The sequence below is a fragment of the Nilaparvata lugens genome, chromosome 12 (assembly GCF_014356525.2).
Source record: "Nilaparvata lugens isolate BPH chromosome 12, ASM1435652v1, whole genome shotgun sequence".
In the NCBI taxonomy this organism is placed as follows: Eukaryota; Metazoa; Arthropoda; class Insecta; order Hemiptera; family Delphacidae; genus Nilaparvata; species Nilaparvata lugens.
The window spans coordinates 6069139-6087257 of record NC_052515.1 but is presented as its reverse complement, the minus strand read 5'-3'; the positions used below and the strand labels follow the sequence as shown (position 1 = coordinate 6087257).

General features: G+C 32.4%; 1 protein-coding gene across 1 annotated transcript in view; it reads left to right on the top strand.

Moving 5' to 3' along the window:
- Nucleotides 1-14643, top strand: part of LOC111052039 — a 79436-nt gene extending 64793 nt beyond the window's left edge. Inside the window, exons 7-12 of the mRNA XM_039439433.1 lie at nucleotides 2373-2615; nucleotides 4791-4962; nucleotides 6295-6466; nucleotides 8480-8665; nucleotides 9963-10086; nucleotides 12291-14643. Coding sequence (XP_039295367.1) covers nucleotides 2373-2615; nucleotides 4791-4962; nucleotides 6295-6466; nucleotides 8480-8665; nucleotides 9963-10086; nucleotides 12291-12422 — 1029 coding nt within the window. The 3' untranslated portion in view covers nucleotides 12423-14643. The remainder of the gene's footprint in view (nucleotides 1-2372; nucleotides 2616-4790; nucleotides 4963-6294; nucleotides 6467-8479; nucleotides 8666-9962; nucleotides 10087-12290) is intronic.
- Nucleotides 14644-18119: the final 3476 nt, after the last annotated feature.

The following is an 18119-nucleotide window of genomic DNA, read 5'->3' as shown; positions in this document are numbered from 1 at the left end:
ATAAGGACTTCTAATACTGCAAATATTGACCAAAGAATCAAATAGCAGAAGGAAATTTGAAGAATGAAACTGACCAAACATTAATAATATTTCAGCAGTTGGTTAATTGAAATTTCTAAAAAAAAATCTTTCATCTTCAAATCTATTCAACTACATGTTCAATGTTAATTGTGTGGTTTTTCAATTCAACATTCTTTAGTCTGAATAGGTACATGAATTCTTTGATCTTTGTACAAATCAAATGAAGGTTCGCTGAATTATTCCATTCGACTTAATTACAATATTTTTATTGCATTTCTAATAATTACTATGGATATACTAATTTATGTATGGATAAACATAATGCATCTTTATGTATGGATAGGCCTTCTATCTCAAAGTAGAGAACATAGAAGAGTTTCTTCTTCTTTGATACTGTTCATTATTTTCATTCATATCCTTAATATTGTAATCAATAATTTCTAATTGTTTTATTCAATCTCCCCCAGTAGTTAATATTTTATTCGAAATGAATGTTTGAATCGATATTGATAATTAAAATTAAAATACTCTATTATTTCATTTCTTATTATTTTATTGAATCTTCTCAAATCTTCTCAGATAGATTTTTTACTCTACTTTTGAGTAGAGTACTGCAGTAGTTTTTGCCCCTTGACACAGCTGTCCTCAATTTTCTGAATAATTCGAGAATCCGAGACGTAAAAGTTGAAAAATCTAGTCTTAAAATATAGGCCTTCTAATAAGACTAATAGGAGTGATAGATTGATTGACTCAATATAGGTCAATTGGGATGAAATGAACTGTTAAAATTCAAGAGCTACAAATATTTGTACTGACAGAATATCAATATAATACCTAATAATTATGGAGTACTTCTATTCTGATTAGTTTCGCATCACAATGTTAATAGTACATCATTTGCTGCATCACTGAAACACGAACATAATTACAATGGAATTTATAAAACCCTCCTAATTTGATTGTTTTAAATTATTATAAATGTTGTATGAAAACAGATTGTAAAGTATTTCTCAAGTTTCAAATCGACGCAAGATAGAAATACGTATTTCTATCTAGATACCGTACGGTATCTTACCTACCGTACGGTACTGTCTTACTCATGCCAGAAAAATATGATTATGGATAACTGATTTTTTCAAAACTGCGTGCGTGCGAATAATTCATTACAAGGATTAAGCTTATAATCAAGCTCAGAATTATGTGAAATATCTGCTAGAAGGTCGCTGAATCACTCCAACCATGAAAAAATCCTCAGTCCACCATTAAGTTTATGGAAAATTACTGTTATTAATTATTATTGCACACTATCTTAACCATAGACAATACTTGTTTCTATAGCTATGCCTTTTTAGATAAACAATAATTAAATCTATGGTTTCAACAGGCTATAAATCGAGTCACCCATGAATTAAGAGATCGCAAATACTACATACAGAACCAGTCAGTGTGTAGTATAGAATTTCAATTGCAGAAAATAATACACGTCTTATTTGAATGTGCAATACTCAAGGTTAGGCTTTAGACAGATTCCTTACTAGAAAAAACAAAAATAAAATCATTTGCATTTAACACTTCTGTTGCAAACACATACTGGTTCTTTGTTTCAGTAAAAACATTCCAATTGTCTTGATGGATTCCTGATAAGCATAGTGGTTATGATAATTGAATCTTGACTTGACAAATAGTAATTGATAGGTTTATTTTCTATTAGTTGATTGAAGCAAATTATTGAAGTGTTGAGTTGAAACAATTGTAATACATATCATAATTTCCATAGTTTTATAATTATTGAAGTTTCCTCATAGAATAAAATTTCAAGTGGACACATATTTGATCCAACTCATGTATTTAAATAGGATGGTTATCCAACATTAAATATTGTATAAATTGTGATATATCCCTTATTTCATATAGATTGTAATTTTACTGATGCAAAATGTCATATAGCCTCCTTAATAGAATTAAAAACGTGCAAGAGTGCCAGCTGAAAATAAACAACGATAATAATTGTACGGCACCCTAATAGCCTAAAGTTTACAAAAAAAGAAACATTTCAATAAATATAATATTTTCCGAAACTTCTTGACCAAACTAACTCATTCAAGTTCAGAATAACTTAATCACTGGAATGTAAGAAACTTTTCATAGTGAAAATCACTTCAAACTATCCGCATCGGTTGAATGGGGAGTATTAATATTATAAGGCGAATGATAATTCCAATTTTAAAGTGAATGCCAACTTAGAAAAGGCTGCACTATATATCGCTATTAATCTAACCAACTCATTCCCGTTTAAAATAATTGATGTCGAAATTAATGAAACCTTATTTAACAAAATTTAATGTTTGCAGGTGCTAATGACAGTACTGGACGAGCCGAACCCCCCAGCAGTGACCCTAGCAGGCCTGTCCAGCCTGACCAGCCTGGGATTGGAGGGAAAACACCTGAGTCAGCTGATTGCCAGATGCGGCGGCGGAATTCGGTCGCTACTCTCCCTTTGCCTGGACTCCAAGTCGGTTGCCGTCCGAACGGCCGCTCTCCGTACCCTGGCTACGGTCTGCTGCACCACTCACACCATACGCCAACTCGAAAAGGTAATCATCATATTTATTTATTTATTCCAAGAAAACATAGAAAGGCTCACAGACAAACTCCAGTACGAGACTTAATGACATATATGATAGTATAACATTACAGTTATCATACAAAAAAGAAAACAATATCGCACTTCATAAAATATTCACGATTCAGTATAACTAATAAGATTAGAAGAGAACGATATTTGGGTTAGATTCCGGAAAGTTAGTAAAGGGGTATAGGATGAAAGATACATATAGAAAGAAGAAACAGTTGAAAAAAAGGAGAGTTAGTAGAGCTCAAAAAAAATGTATTCATCAATTGAGCAGCATAATTTTTCACAAGATTTTTTGAATTTATTGTAGCGGTCATACAAGGGGTCAAGAAATGGGTTTAGTCTATTGTACAATCTTATTGTTCTATTTAGGTAGGAATTGAAATGGTGAGCGGTTCTGACAAACGGTATTTGAAATAGCATATTAAGTCTTGGTCTATTGCATGGAACATGAAAAATTAACAAATTGATGAAATCTGGCATGAATATATTATTATTTAGAATTCCATATAGTAGCATTAATGCTCTAATGGATCTTCTGGTTTTCAATTTTTGGACTTTGAATGTTGACCTCGAAGTTTCAGTGGAAAAAGCTATTGGACAAAATGTATTGTAGCCTACTTTTTGAAATAGAGATACCTTAATAACATTACGCAACATTTTAGTTTCAGTTTGTGTAAACAATTGATTTTCAATGAGGCTTTTTTGGCATAAAGCTGTAAGCCTCTATATGTTGTTGTAATTTTTTCTATTGATGTAAATAATAATTTATTTTGAATAATCTCCAAATCATTAACGGCAGTGCTCTGCTGTGATGGCTCCCAAACAAGTGCTGCATACTCTAGCTTGCTCCTCACTGTTGCATTATATATATTCAATATGACCTCACATCTAGTAAAGGGCTTACAGTTACGAAAAATGAACCCTAACTTAGTGATCTATTGGCCGAATTCATGACATGAGCCAAATGATCCCTGTATTCAAGTGCTGGGTCCATCAGGACTCCCAGGTCTCTCATACTCGTTACTCGTCTGTCCAGAAAAGTATCATTTATTTTAAAACTATACTGTCTAGTATTTTTTTGGCGGGTAAAGATCATGAAATTGGTTTTTAAATATTGATTTCCAATTTATCCACTTCACACCACCTCTGAACACCGTCCAAATCCCGCTGCAAGAAGGTACAATCATGAATATCAGATATAGGTTTGTAGAGCTTAACATCATCAGCAAACAGCAGAATACCAGACTTTTCAATGTAATCAGCAAGATCATTTATTAGTAATAAAAATAATAATGGGCCAAGATTTGATCCCTGAGGGACACCTGATGTGTTGGTGAAATCAAGAGACCTCTGATTACTGAATAATACATAAGATTTCCTATCATAGAGATAACTTTTAAAAAATGTAATAAGACTTTCAGACAGTCCGAAACCTCTCATCTTATTCAAAAGTATTTTGAAATTCACTGTATCAAATGTTATAATCTAAATTACATTGATGCGACCTTGTACATCTAGCTCAGAGGAAACAGATTGGGAAAACTGCAGCAAATTAGATATTCAATTTCAATTAGCGCACATTTCCACAATTATTGAAGAAGGCATAGGGAAGAGTTGCGAGATGATACACACAGGACCACCATGTATGAGAGCGGATTAAAGAGTGCTGGGATTCGACTGTACATAATAAATTACCAGCTACCATAAGAGAAAATAAAGGACGTAAATTTAGAGTATTGATGAAGGAGCAGCTTTTAAGCATTTGTGCATACCCAATTGATGAATTTGAAGCTAATTACGAGATGAGTAAGGCTGCTTAGTATTATTATGTATATACTTTATGTATTTTTGCTATCAAAAATACACAGAATGATTCAAGGATCCCAAAGAAAATAACTTCTCATTATTAAACGAAAATACAAATTAAAATTACGTAAAACACCATTATTTTTTATAATAAAATTTTATATATAGAAAACTTTTGATTTTTGTTTAATTACCTTAACTTTTGATTATTTATTAATTATCATTTTGAGCTAATGTAATTTCATCTTTATTTTTTCTCCAATTTCATGGAGATCATCAATCTCATTTTGTTTGTATGTAAATTAAATTTTTCTTACAAATTTTGCAGGCTGGCGGTATAGATATCCTAACAGACATCCTACAAGACGAGAACCGGTCAGAAACAGAACTAACCGAGTCAGTATCAGTTATTGTGCAGATAACTGCTCCCTGGATTGAGGACAATCACAGTGTGTTTGGGCTCACCCAGCAGTTGACGCCTCTTGTGTCTTCCCTAACACGTAAGTATTATTTCAAATATTCCCTTCTTCTATATGGGGCTACTACTATTATTGGAATAAAAAATCATCATCCATAAATTGAAATTCATTCTCAAAAAAATACATTGATAACAATAAAAATACAACTGAAAATAATGAAAAAATATTGTGTTAAACAACCCCTGAGTTTATATAGTGTGGAGTCGTTCATGTTCCATATGTATTTTTAATTTCTTGATCAGTATGGATACAATGTAAAACAAATATTTTTATTAAACAAAAATAAAACAGCAGAGCCTTCCATGAATAGAAACGTAAATATAAACTATATTTATGAATGAATTAATGAACTAATAATATTTGGATACACGCTCAAGTGAAATTTATGCTCTTCAGCAACACAGAAGAATCAAGAATTTTGTCGGCCATAAAACAACATTACAAAAATGTAAGCAATAGGCTTCGTCAATAATAAGTGAAATATCACAAGTTGGATTATAAAAACGATCAAATTTACACATAACTTACACATTGAAATATTCTAGGTACTCATTAACAGAATAGAAAGCTTCAGACTTCAGCCATTTATCAACAGCAATACAAAACGTTTTCAATGGTAACTGCTCAACATTATCTGGTAGTAAATTAAACATGCGAATTTGTAGGTACCGTACTTATGACGTTTCAGAGTTTTAGTTAGTCCAACTGTAGGTCTAGTTATATCATCCCTATGTCTAGTGTAATGTGAATGTACAGAAATATTTTTATTGAAATTAGACAGATTTTTCTTTACGGAGATTAAATTATAATAATATATATACAAACAAGGCAAAGTAAAATTTTCATAATTCTAAGAAGACAAACTTTCCCTACAGTAGGCCTTTAATTCAGCCACAGAGAAGAAGAATCCCTTTTACTTTGTGATTCAGCAAACTGTACTCATATCTATTTCTCACTCTTTATCAGTTTCATTCTTATGCCCACACCTGTTGGCCTATATGTTGGAAAAATCATGTTCACTTTTTGTGTAGTTGAGAAGTTGATATTGTGGTAATTATTCATATTGAATGAAAAATACTAAGAAATTGTCAAAAAACCACTGATTTATTGATAATTGGAAAGACCGGTTTCGGTTATTACACCATTGTCAATCTCTGATAAACTTCTGCTGGTCTTTTATTTAGTTTAGTTCATCAGAGATTGACAATGGTGTAATAACCGAAACCGGTTTTTCTAATTATCAATAAATCAGTGGTTTTTTGACAATTTCTTAGTCTTTTTCATTCAAAAATCATGTTCACATGAAACTATTGTATTATTTGGCTGCTAATTTTTGTACGATTTGCATTTTAGGCATGGTAAGCAACACAACAGACAGCACGACACTTCTACTGTGCGCAGCCGCACTGAGCCACCTCACCCAACTGGAGCCCCAATCCATCTGGACAATGATGGCCAACTCAACTGTCGGCACTCTCCTGCTGGCCATCAGGCGACAGGGACCCTACGCCTCTGTCTTCCTCAGGTAAGCTCTCTGCTCCACACAGGGCAAATAGTGGCATCCACAATACAACAACCTCCGGAGGTTAAAACAACCTCCGATTCGAAAGGATATACGTAGCAGAGAAATAAATAAATGAATGAATAAATAATGCTTTATTCAACCAATAATACTTACATTACAATTTCATTTGAAAACACAAAAGTAAAGGACCTCATCACACCGTTGAACGTCTTTGATATTTTTTTGAAGTATAAATAAAATAGGTAATCTTTTATCAAATGCATGATTTCGTGTATGAAACTTATTAAACTTTATTATTAAACATTGATTACGCATTGAATTAAAAGTAAATAAACGGAATCCTATGTAGATAGATAAAATATTATATTCAAACAAAAAATGGAGGGAGGTGGAGAACCAGATCAGTCAATTACAGTGATAGAATCATAGAAAGGAGCGCGGTTGCCAATTCGACGATCAGTCCTAGTCGATGCAGTGCTTCCAGAGAGGAAACTAGGTATGCGTATTGAACACTTACCAAAGACTACAGTACACTGTTCGCTCCAGACCGGCAACATCGCTGCCGCTGTATCCCTACTTTTCTCTGCTCCACATATCCCTTCAAGTCGGAGGTAGTTTTAAATGGTAATTTGTCGAATAGTTAGTTACAGTATAAATGAAGCCTAGTAAAGTGTAAGTTATTGGTAAATAAGGAACCCATTACATAATCGAATATTTTAGCCGACATTGTTCGACCAACTCTTATCAAAGATTTGAGTTCCTACGAAATCATGTATTTGATAAAAGATTACCGTACATATTTTATACTTGAAAAAATATCAAGGACGTTCAGCGGTGTGATGAGGTCCTAAGCCAGCATATAAATATAATACAATCTGCTGATACTTTTGGTTGCATAAGGATTTTTATTCAATTTCAATTGCAGTCTGCAAAATTAATAAAATAATATGAATGATTTGAGTAAAATATTTTTGTTTTATATCATTGTTTCGAAATATTTTTGAGTGGCATCCTGCGACTCAGTCACTCACTGCCAACACTCAATGCTCCTCGTATGTTAGCAGTGCAGAAGGAAATTTAGTTTGCAGTAGTAAGCTACTACTACAGTTGAAGCGTATTATAATTTCATCTCCTACTTCCACTGGCGAACAAGAGTCATCTTATGCCAGTGGTTTTTTCACTTACCGTTTATTATTATTACACTTTGGTTGGATTGTATTGTCATGTTGAGCTTTGTTTGATTTATGTATATGTATTTTTGAGTGTGAAATAAATAAATTTGAATTTTAATTTGAATTTTGAGTAGAGTGTTGTATGATGTATTGATACAATTTATGTTTTATTCATGATGTTTGTAACTAGGTTTTTTGCAAATAAGTTTTCAAACATAAAACATTTAAATTGTATTTATACAATGTTTTATTCATGATGTTTTTAACTAATTTTCTTTTGAAAATAAATTTTAATAAGTTTTCAAACATCAAAATTTAAAATTGCACCACTATTCTTTTTGCTTTATTGGGTTTGTTTTATTGGGTTAAATAAAAAGATTTGATTTGATTTTGCATGTGTTCATTTGTATTTATCTTGTATGTGTGGGTGAATAAATGAATAGAAATTGGAACATTATTTCTTTTTAAGTCGTTAGTTTTGCAGTGAAAATTGGACTTGAAGTGATAAGTGAAATCATAACGTCATTCTTTTTACGAAACTTCATTCATCAAAATTAAGGAGACATTAATACAGTTTAGGGCTGTGTATGTAGTCTTCTCCCAGTCATATTGTTGTATAATTCGATGATTTGTGATTGTCAATGAATGAAATGAATGAATGAGCCTAGACGTAATCTCAATAAATGATATGAATGAATGAGTCTAGACGTAATCTCAATGAATGAAATGAATGAATGAATCTAGACGTAATCTCAATAGATGAATTGAATGAATGAGTCTAGACTTAATCTCAATAGATAAACTGAATGATTGAGTCTAATGTGATGTGATGTATGTTCAGGGAACAAGCAGCCGGCTTGCTGGCAAATATGGCGGCGGTTGCCGAGGCGCGAACCCACCTCACCGAGCACCGCGCTGTGGTCGCCCTGCTCTGCTTCCTCCAGGTTCGCCACTCACCGCTGCAACATGCCGCCGAGATCAGCGCCGCTGAACGCTTGCAGCACAAATCGGCCATCGCGCTTTCCAGGTCAGTTTCACTCACAATAAAAAATAATAATAAATTTGACTTTATTTATGCGTAAAAATGTACAAAACAAGTGGAAAATACAGAGTAAAAGCAATAATAAGCATACAGGTATTATCTGCGATTTTATAGAAAATACAGTGTGAAATATATACTGATGTATTACTCTACAAGAGCTACCGTAATATAATAGGAAGCAGATAAGCTATAAAAACACTGCAATATACAGTAAAAACACAAACAAAGAATACTTGTAATAGTAGAACTCTTGTGGAGCTAAAATAGCATCACAATAATAAGCAAGAAAAACATAAAGATTAACAGCTCAAGAAAAATCAAAAGATTAAAAAATAATAACACACATAGAAAATAAGTAATTACTGCATGCAAATGACCTTATGAGAGAGGTCACGTCTGCATATAGGAAATATTGTAAGTAATTTGAGTGTTATAATAATAATAAGGCTCTTATAATATCCTACATAAATTCCTGGCTATTGTAAAATATTTGTTAGGAGGCTGAGATATCATGTTCCCACAATCATCAAATCAAATTTATTCACCAATTAACAGTAGTTTTACAAGAAAATTAAAAATAATTTTAAATTTTGCTAGAAAAGGAATATTGTGCTCTAGTCACGAGTTCAAACATTCCTCACTATATTCAACATGATTGAATTAATACAGCTCTTATTATAAAGAAAAAAAATATTAAAATAAAAAATAATCAAGACCAGTATACAATACAGATATATGAATCAAATAAACAATCATGAAATTTATGTAATATAGTTTATAATATAACCATAAGATACTTCAAATATTCAGGATAGCACTAGAATTTCAAAACAGATTAGTGGACATTCGCATACTTCAATAAACATATTAAAACATCAAACATAATTATTTAAGAAAAAACGAAAAATATATTTCCTTTATCAATTGGGAATTTTTAAGTAATAATTTATTTTCACCCACATTTATTTTCACTTCTCATTCATTTCATTAAATTAGGCTAACTATTTTGAAAAAAAAATAGAGACGCCACCCATGTTATTTAAATGTATTTATTCTTTTTACTTTCAAGTAAAGTAACTTCGATCCTTTGGCGTTGGCTTAATAGTCACCTGTTCCAGAGAGTAGAATTCAACTTTGGTAGATGAGGAAGGAAATTATTGTACTCCGTATCATTTCAGTTATTAGTAAATTTTCAAAGACAATGCTGAATCTAAATAGCCGTGCATATTATTGAAGTTTGGATGATTTTGGGAATTGAAGTGGGATGTTTCGTCTGTTACAGGATGTGTACAGACCAAGAAGTGGCAGCTCAAGTGGTGGAACTCCAAGGTGTGCAGAGGCTGGTCAAACTATGCAGGGAAGAGAGAGAGCGAAATAACAGTGACGGAGTTCTTGTCGCTTGTTTGGTGAGCATTACATTATTTTTTTAATAGATTCAAATGTTATTTTTTATTGTATTCTGCAATTTCTTAAATATATTAGAATATTATATTTATTTGAATAATTAATTGTTCCTTGCTCAATATAACTGTTTTCAATTTATCCATTGTTAAAAATGCAAATAATCCCGTCTTTTAGAAGAAATTATAACCGTCGGTCCCGACTACCTAAAAAAGTAGTCGTCATCTCTCATCATCATCATCCCTCTCACTCACAAGCCTTAGAGCTTATGTGGGCATCACCCTCAATATTATTATTATAATCCATTTATTATTTACTTATAGGTTATCCCCTTCTAGGCAACTTATTCTCCCTCAGTTAATAGTTATTTGTATATCTAGAGTGAAAAGTGCTGTTTTTTCTCCCTGAGGGAAAAGTTTGAAGCCCGAGGCGAAGCCGAGGGCAACAATTTTCCTGAGGGAGAAAAAACATTTTTCACTTGTGATATACACAACATTTTTCCTCCACCTACATTTTTATAAAAACTGCTGATAAAATAATTTTTAAAAACGTACCGGTATGTGATCAAACAATGTGTTACAACATAATCTAAAAAGTAAACAGAAACAGCTGGCTTGTAATCAGAGTTCTCCTCTGACAGCACTATCTGTCGGCTAAAGTTGTAACAACAATGACAGCCAAAACTACTAACAGCTATGATGAAGATCCCGTTTCAAATTTGATTAGTTAATAAGTAATATTCGTTGGCTGATATTTTGAATAACATGGAATAAAATAAAAAAATATATACATTTTTTTTAGTATAGTGATATGAAGTTTGTAATAATAATTTCAGCATACAAACATAAATTTTATATATCGATCAAATGTCTGGTTGAGGTATTGAATTTAGTTGGTTTAATGACTACTCTATATGCTTCCTCATCTGAGCTTAGACCTTCTGACCTATTCCAAATGTACGTTTTTAAAATAGAGATGCTTCCCATGTTATTTAAATGGAGTCAGTTTTACTCCCTAGGGAGTTTTTCTGTTTTTTAGTACCGAGAGCGAAAAAGTGACACTTTAGTATCATGTTTCAGGGAGTAAAGTAAGTACTTTTGACAGTAGGTGGAGGAAATAGTTATTTGTATATCTAGAGTGAAAAGTACGATTTTTTCTCCCTGAGGGAAAAAGTTTGAAGCCCGAGGCGAAGCCGAGGGCAACAATTTTCCTGAGGGAGAAAAAGTATTTTTCGCTCGTGATGTACACAACATTTTTCCTCCATCTACATTTTTTTATAGAAACTGCAAATTAAATCATTCTAATAACTTACGTATTGGTGACAATGTTTCCTAACAACATAACCTAAAAACTAAAACCTAAAAACCGGTCATCTGATAGGCACTGCTGATTGCGCTATCTATCGGCCAAAGTTGTAACAATCATATCAGCTGAGCTATCAAAAATGGCTGACTCCGGATCACACGGTTCAGATTTGAATTTTATTGCAGAATGCAGATCAAAAATATTTGTTGGCTGGTATTTTGAATAAAATAAAATATTTTAAAAATTGTATAAATTTTTATCATCTACCAATATTAAGAATATAATATCATACAAACATATATTTCATGAGTTGATCAAATTTCTGGTTGTGGTATTGAATTCAGTTGACTCAATGACAGACACCTCTATTACGCTTTCTCATCTGAGCTTAGACCTTCTAACCTATTACCGTGTAAGTTTTTTAAATAGAGATGCTTCCCATGTTATTTAAATGGAGTCACTTTTACTCCCTAGGGAGTTTTTCTGTTTTTTACTACCGGTACCTAGAGCAAAAAAGTGACACTTTAGTATTATGTTTCAGGGAGTAAAGTAAGTACTTTAGACAGTAGGTGGAGGAAAAAATATTTGCTACGGTAAATATATCAAAAATCTCCAGAGCAGCCTAGTTACTGATTGCCTTTTTTTATTTGGATTTTCGCTTGAATAAAGTTGGTGGTAATTGAAATTAGAATTATCATATCATACTATTAATTGAAATATCGTATGTTATGAGAAAAAATATCATTTATTAGTCTACTTTTATTTCTTACACAATTATTCACACTAGACTAGCTAAATGTTTTCTTTTAAATATTACTTTTCATTTTTTTCGTAATTAGGGCTACTTGATAATTGTATTACATAAAAACAATTTTAAAAAATTATTTTTTTTTTTAAATTTCAGGCCGCTTTGAGGAAAATTGTAGCAAACTGCGGAAGTAAATCAGTGGAAGAACTGAATGCCTTGGAATTGGTGGAGCCTCGCTTGTTAGATTCCTTCCTAATCTACTCATCTCGTCAAGAGAGTTATGTGTGAGATTATTACTTCTCAACATAATCTCTCAAATCCCTTTGAGATGAAAATATTCTGCAAAAACTCCAAGAATGTTTGAATAATTCATTTGAGCATTATGTTTAGTTGTATCATACTCTTGAAAAAATATTGTTTTCCACTTTGCTTTTTGATCATCCATAATTATTGTATTGAATATTATTATGACCAAAGTTTACTGTAACTTTAATGTTGTATACTATTAGTTCACTGTAGGTCTTAACTTTAAACTTTCAATTATTGTGAAGTTGCTATCTCATCAACTTTTATGGATTTTATCAGAAATCATGACATAAATTTATCATTTACGGTAAATAACATTCATTTGTTATCTCACATCATGTAAAGGTATGAACTATTTTAAACTGTATTTTATTGGAAGACATTGCTCAAATAAGATTTTAAGATTACATCGTACGAACTTCACCAATTTTAAATTACCAGTACCGTATCGTAGCTACTGATTTTTCAAGGATTTATTCAAAAGGTATACTATATTGTAGCCCATATATTATACTGTTGACATTTCGACTTTTCCACTCCTCAACAGTATATCAATACAGTACGATTGAACAGAGGCCTGAAAATGCTCAATAATATACTAAGCTTGTTTGACATAATCTCGTAAAATAGTGAATGACTTTAACTGATTTTTTTATAAACATAACAGATAAAAAATCATAAATTATTATTACTAGTGACGTAACATTATAGCCAATACTGTTTTGTAAAGGCTTCTCTCCTACACACTCCTTTTTGATGATCAATCACTTCAGACTTCACTTCAGTTCATATCAGCAGGCATCTATTTTTCATTTTATTTTTTTGTAAATTTATGATAAAGCCCAACCCCTGTCTATGATCTTATATTGAATTTATGTATCAAACTTTATTAAAAAACTTTTGTTACAAACATTCGAATTTCGATCATCGATTCCAAGAGATTGTATGATTACTACAATAACTTCATATTTTTGTAGTCACTTTGTTAATAATTGTAATCGAACATTGTTATCAAGTTTCTCTTTTTGAAATCTTGTCTACCGTTTCATAGTGGCTTGAAGGCTTCTGTACTCGATCATTCTTCCATCATTGATCTACATCACAGTATGTAGAAGATTATTCTAAAAATCCACTTCTACATACCGTGATCTACATTTATATGGAGTAATAGGATTTTAGACTATTAAAACTCCACTTTTGATAAAAGGTTCAATTTCAAGTTCTCTTGATTATAAAGATTGCCCTTTCTCAGTACTTTTAAAACACAAGTTATTATATAACTCCAGTAGGTACCTATTTCACAAAGTAATTTCTACATAATATTCAAAAATAATTGCGGTCGTATTCTAGTAACCCTAGAATTGATAGAAATATGGAAGCACGTTTCACAACGTTCATAATTTATTTAATTTTCCAATACGAAAGTGCTACACGAATATTTTTATAACACTCATTATTGAAAAAAATCCTATCAGAAACGGTGACATGATTCCTCATACACATGAGTAGCCTAATATGATTCATCAATAACTGTAATTTATATAAAAACCTATACATTATTTACCTTATTGATGGAAAATATTATTCACTCTAATACAAATTTGAAATTAATGACAAGCTTGATGACACTGTTGCATTATCAGATTATCAAATTAACTGCAAGTACCGTTGTATTATAATTTAAGTTTGCTACATTCCTTTTGAATGAATTTTTCATTCAATCGGTTCTGTTATTCAAAGAGAATAAGATACCGCAAGAAAATTATGTTAGGCTATTTTTACTTTCCTTGCCCTATTACCATAGGTAAGGAAAGTATTGCTTTCCGAAAAAAATTAAGGTACCCAAATTTCTATACGTTTCAACGTCCCCTGAGTCCAAATAAGTGGTTATTAGGTATTGGTCATAACACAAATTATTCAAATATCCTTGTTCAATCAAACTTGTTACCGTAAGCTTAGAATAAGAACAGAAATGGAATTTAAATCTCCAAAATTTGAATAATCTTACATGGTCAAATGACTCGTGCCATGGACGTATCTGCTACTCATTATTTTATTCAAATTCTATTTTTAGGAACCAATCGAAAAATATTGTAGTTTTGTAAAATTATACTTATTGATGAGAAAGTCAATTTATGTTTTGTATATACCTGATGTAATATTGATTGTGTGAAATATTTTGAAATAAACAGTGTTCTAGGAAGCTCGTAAATTTATCATATCCCTGGGGTCTCTTTCCGATTTTCAGCTTTTTATACTCATTTATAATAAATCATGTTTCGCTTAACAGCAAATATAAAAGGTGAGTATAAATTATTGAACACATTTCATAGGTGAGTAAAAAAAAACAAATTGTAGTAGCGCGCCTATTTTTGTGGCAAACATAGGTGTAGCTTCTATAATTTGAGATAATCTTCATGGAGACACAGTCGACTCAATGGTGGGGTTGACAGAGCGTCTGGAAAAAGCTATGTGCGTTCTGTGGTTTCACGAAAGCAGATAATCGGTTATTACAGCTCGAAGACGTTTTCGTTTAGAGTATGACCATGAGAAATGAGTTGTATGCAAGGAAGTTATGTAATATTGTTGAACTAAAACGAAGAATTGAAGGCGTAATTCAGGACATCACTCCAGATCGACAATGTATGACGTGAAATTGAATATCGTCCAGATATTTTATGTGTAACAAAAAGTGCTCACATAGAAAATTGTCGAACTTGTCATGTGTTATAGATTAATCTATTTGAAATTGGCTTTTCAATATACATGTAAGTACACTTGCTAATTTTTTATTCACCTATCCTATTATATTAAGCGAGCAATTTCTGTATATCTGTTTATATTTTTATATCTGGTTATTTATGTTCAACGGATCTTGATAACGGCTCCAACGATTTTCACAAAATTTGGAATATAGTAGGTTTATGATAAAAAATTCGATTGCACTAGGTCTTATCATAAAGAAACAATAGCGTATGCTCTCCCTGTATTTTGGAAGCAGAAGGAAACTTCACGAATAAAGTTCATCAGCCTTAGAAATATTTCAAGAGTGCGCAGAAGCGGATTGCCACATATGCAGCATGTGTACGAGTTTGCTACAGTGGAAAGATTATTCACGAATTCTTCTAATGGGACTATTGATACCCGCTCGGCCGGGCTGAGTAGGAGGAGTGTCATAAGAATTCATGTGAATAATATAAGATAGATAAGGATATCCAGTGAGAGGATGAAAAACTCTGAGCACACTTTTAAAATATCCCTCCTTTAGTGACTCAGCGACCTATATCACCACAACAACAGGACTAGATGTGTTAGCTTAGAAACTTATTTCAAAATTTACAGAAAACACATACAGAAAAGTTTTGAAAGCAGCTAAGAAAATGGCCGCCACTGCCTTCATAAATAAATCCTCAAATCAAGCTAGAGCCATCTGGAAATTAGTAAAATTCGAGTCGACAAAGAACAATAATTCAACTTCAGAGACTTGTATTGCTGATGAAACAGGAAATATCAAAACCGGAAAAGAAGCTGCCAATATCCTGAATAATTATTTCATAAACACACCACTTGATGCACACTTAGAAAAGAATGGCATGGATGATTTTCTATCAGTATTTAACATTGCTGGTGACCAAAGAAATACAAAGTTTACAGATTTCGATACATTGAGCTGTGAAGAACTTAGAGGAATAATCAATTCACTAAAAAACAAGAAATCCTACGACTGTTACAACTTATCGAATTACTTAGTTAAAAAATCAGCAGAACATATCCTCAAGCCACTAACATTTATCTTCAATAGCTCCATGAAAGCGGGTTACGTACCATCTAAACTGAAATTATCGAAAATAATTCTGTTTACAAAAAAAGGCAATCAAGAGCTTCCTGAAAACCATAGACCTATTGCTAATACTCCTATATTTCTAAAAACCTTTGAATATGCCGTGCTAAGACGATTAAGAAAGTACTTCAAACAAATAGACCTACTGTCTTCTAACCAATTTGGATTCCGGCCAGGCTACTCCACAAATGATGCTCTCTTCTCTTTTGTAGATGAGGCATTATCATCTGTTGATAAAAAATCCAAAGTGAATGGTTTGATAGTCGATCTCTCAAAGGCGTTCGACCTTATCAATGTAGAGATCATGTTAAAAAAGCTGCAATTGTATGGATTCGATGGCGCCGTGTTCGGATGGTTTTTTTCCTACCTCAACGAAAGGTATCAGCAGGTAGTCATTGACTCTCATACCCATGAGTACCATTCAGAATGGATGAAGACGAGAAGCGGGGTCCCCCAGGGGTCAGTACTGGGTCCCCTGCTTTTTATTATATATATTAATGACTTGCCATCATACTTGAACCAGCTAAAAGTGTATTATATGCTGACGATGTGAGTATTCTACTGAAAGCAGCAGTCAGTCCAATGTGGAATTGGAGAGTAAGACTGCCCTTATTAATTTAGAAAAATGGCTATCTGCTAACATGCTGTTGTTAAATACCAACAAAACTAAAGCAATTCCATTCCGAACAACAAGAGAAAATAATTTAGGTATCAGAGACTATAAAATAGAATTCGTGAATGATGTAAAAGTTCTTGGAGTGGTGATTGACTCTGACCTTTCTTGGAGACCTCACCAAGAATACCTCAAAAACAAACTGAACTCAGCAATTTTCGTACTGAGAAATTTGAAAGCTATATTGGACTCCAGGGCTCTTAGAAGTGTTTATTTCGCACTGTTTCACTCACACCTGACCTACGGCATTATTTTTTGGGGAAATTCAAGTTGCGTAGTTGAGGTGTTCAGAATGCAGAAGTGGGCATTGAGAGTGATGATGGGAGAATCAATTCGAACAAGTTGTCGCCCCCTTTTCAAAAAACTTCAAATTCTCCCATTCCCAAGCCTATATATTTTCGAAACAATTTGCTTCATTAAGAAAAATCTACATGAATTTAATACAGGCGGAACATTCCATCAATACCCAACAAGATATAGGAACAACCTAAGAGACGACACACACCAGACAACCATGTATGAGCGAGGTGTTAGGAGTTCTGGTATTCGTTTGTATAATTTATTGCCAGCTCATATAAAAGAAATGACTGGTACAAAATTCAGAGATCAATTAAAGAAGGAGCTGCTGTCCATATGCGCGTACTCAAATGAAGAGTTTTAGAGAGTACTACGAGCGTCAAAATGGGGTTTAGAGAGAATAGAAAAAAATGTATTGACTTTTCATGTACCTATTTATGTTCTAAACTACGAGCGTCGAGATAAGGTTTGGAGAGAAAAAAAGATATATTGACTTATCATTTATGTATTTATGTTCTGTATTTTATTGACTTACGACATTGACAAGTCCAAATACCCCTTTTATAGGAGGTCAGTGGATGAAATAATAATAAATAAAAAATAAATAAAAAAATATTTTTTAACTATCTTTGATAATGTAATTACTAATCAGTAAAGTATTTTAATAGGTCTCTTGAATTGTCAATAAAGAAATTTGTAAATAGTACCTTTTTTCAAAACTTTTTAAAGTTAACCCATTATTATTATTAGCGTATGGCTTTGAATGGTGGGGAGACCCAAGGGTAGTTCCACCTCGCCGTATATAGTCCAAAGTTCCCTAATGGGAAAATCGGACACTAAGGTTATAGTGAGCACAATACTTTAAATT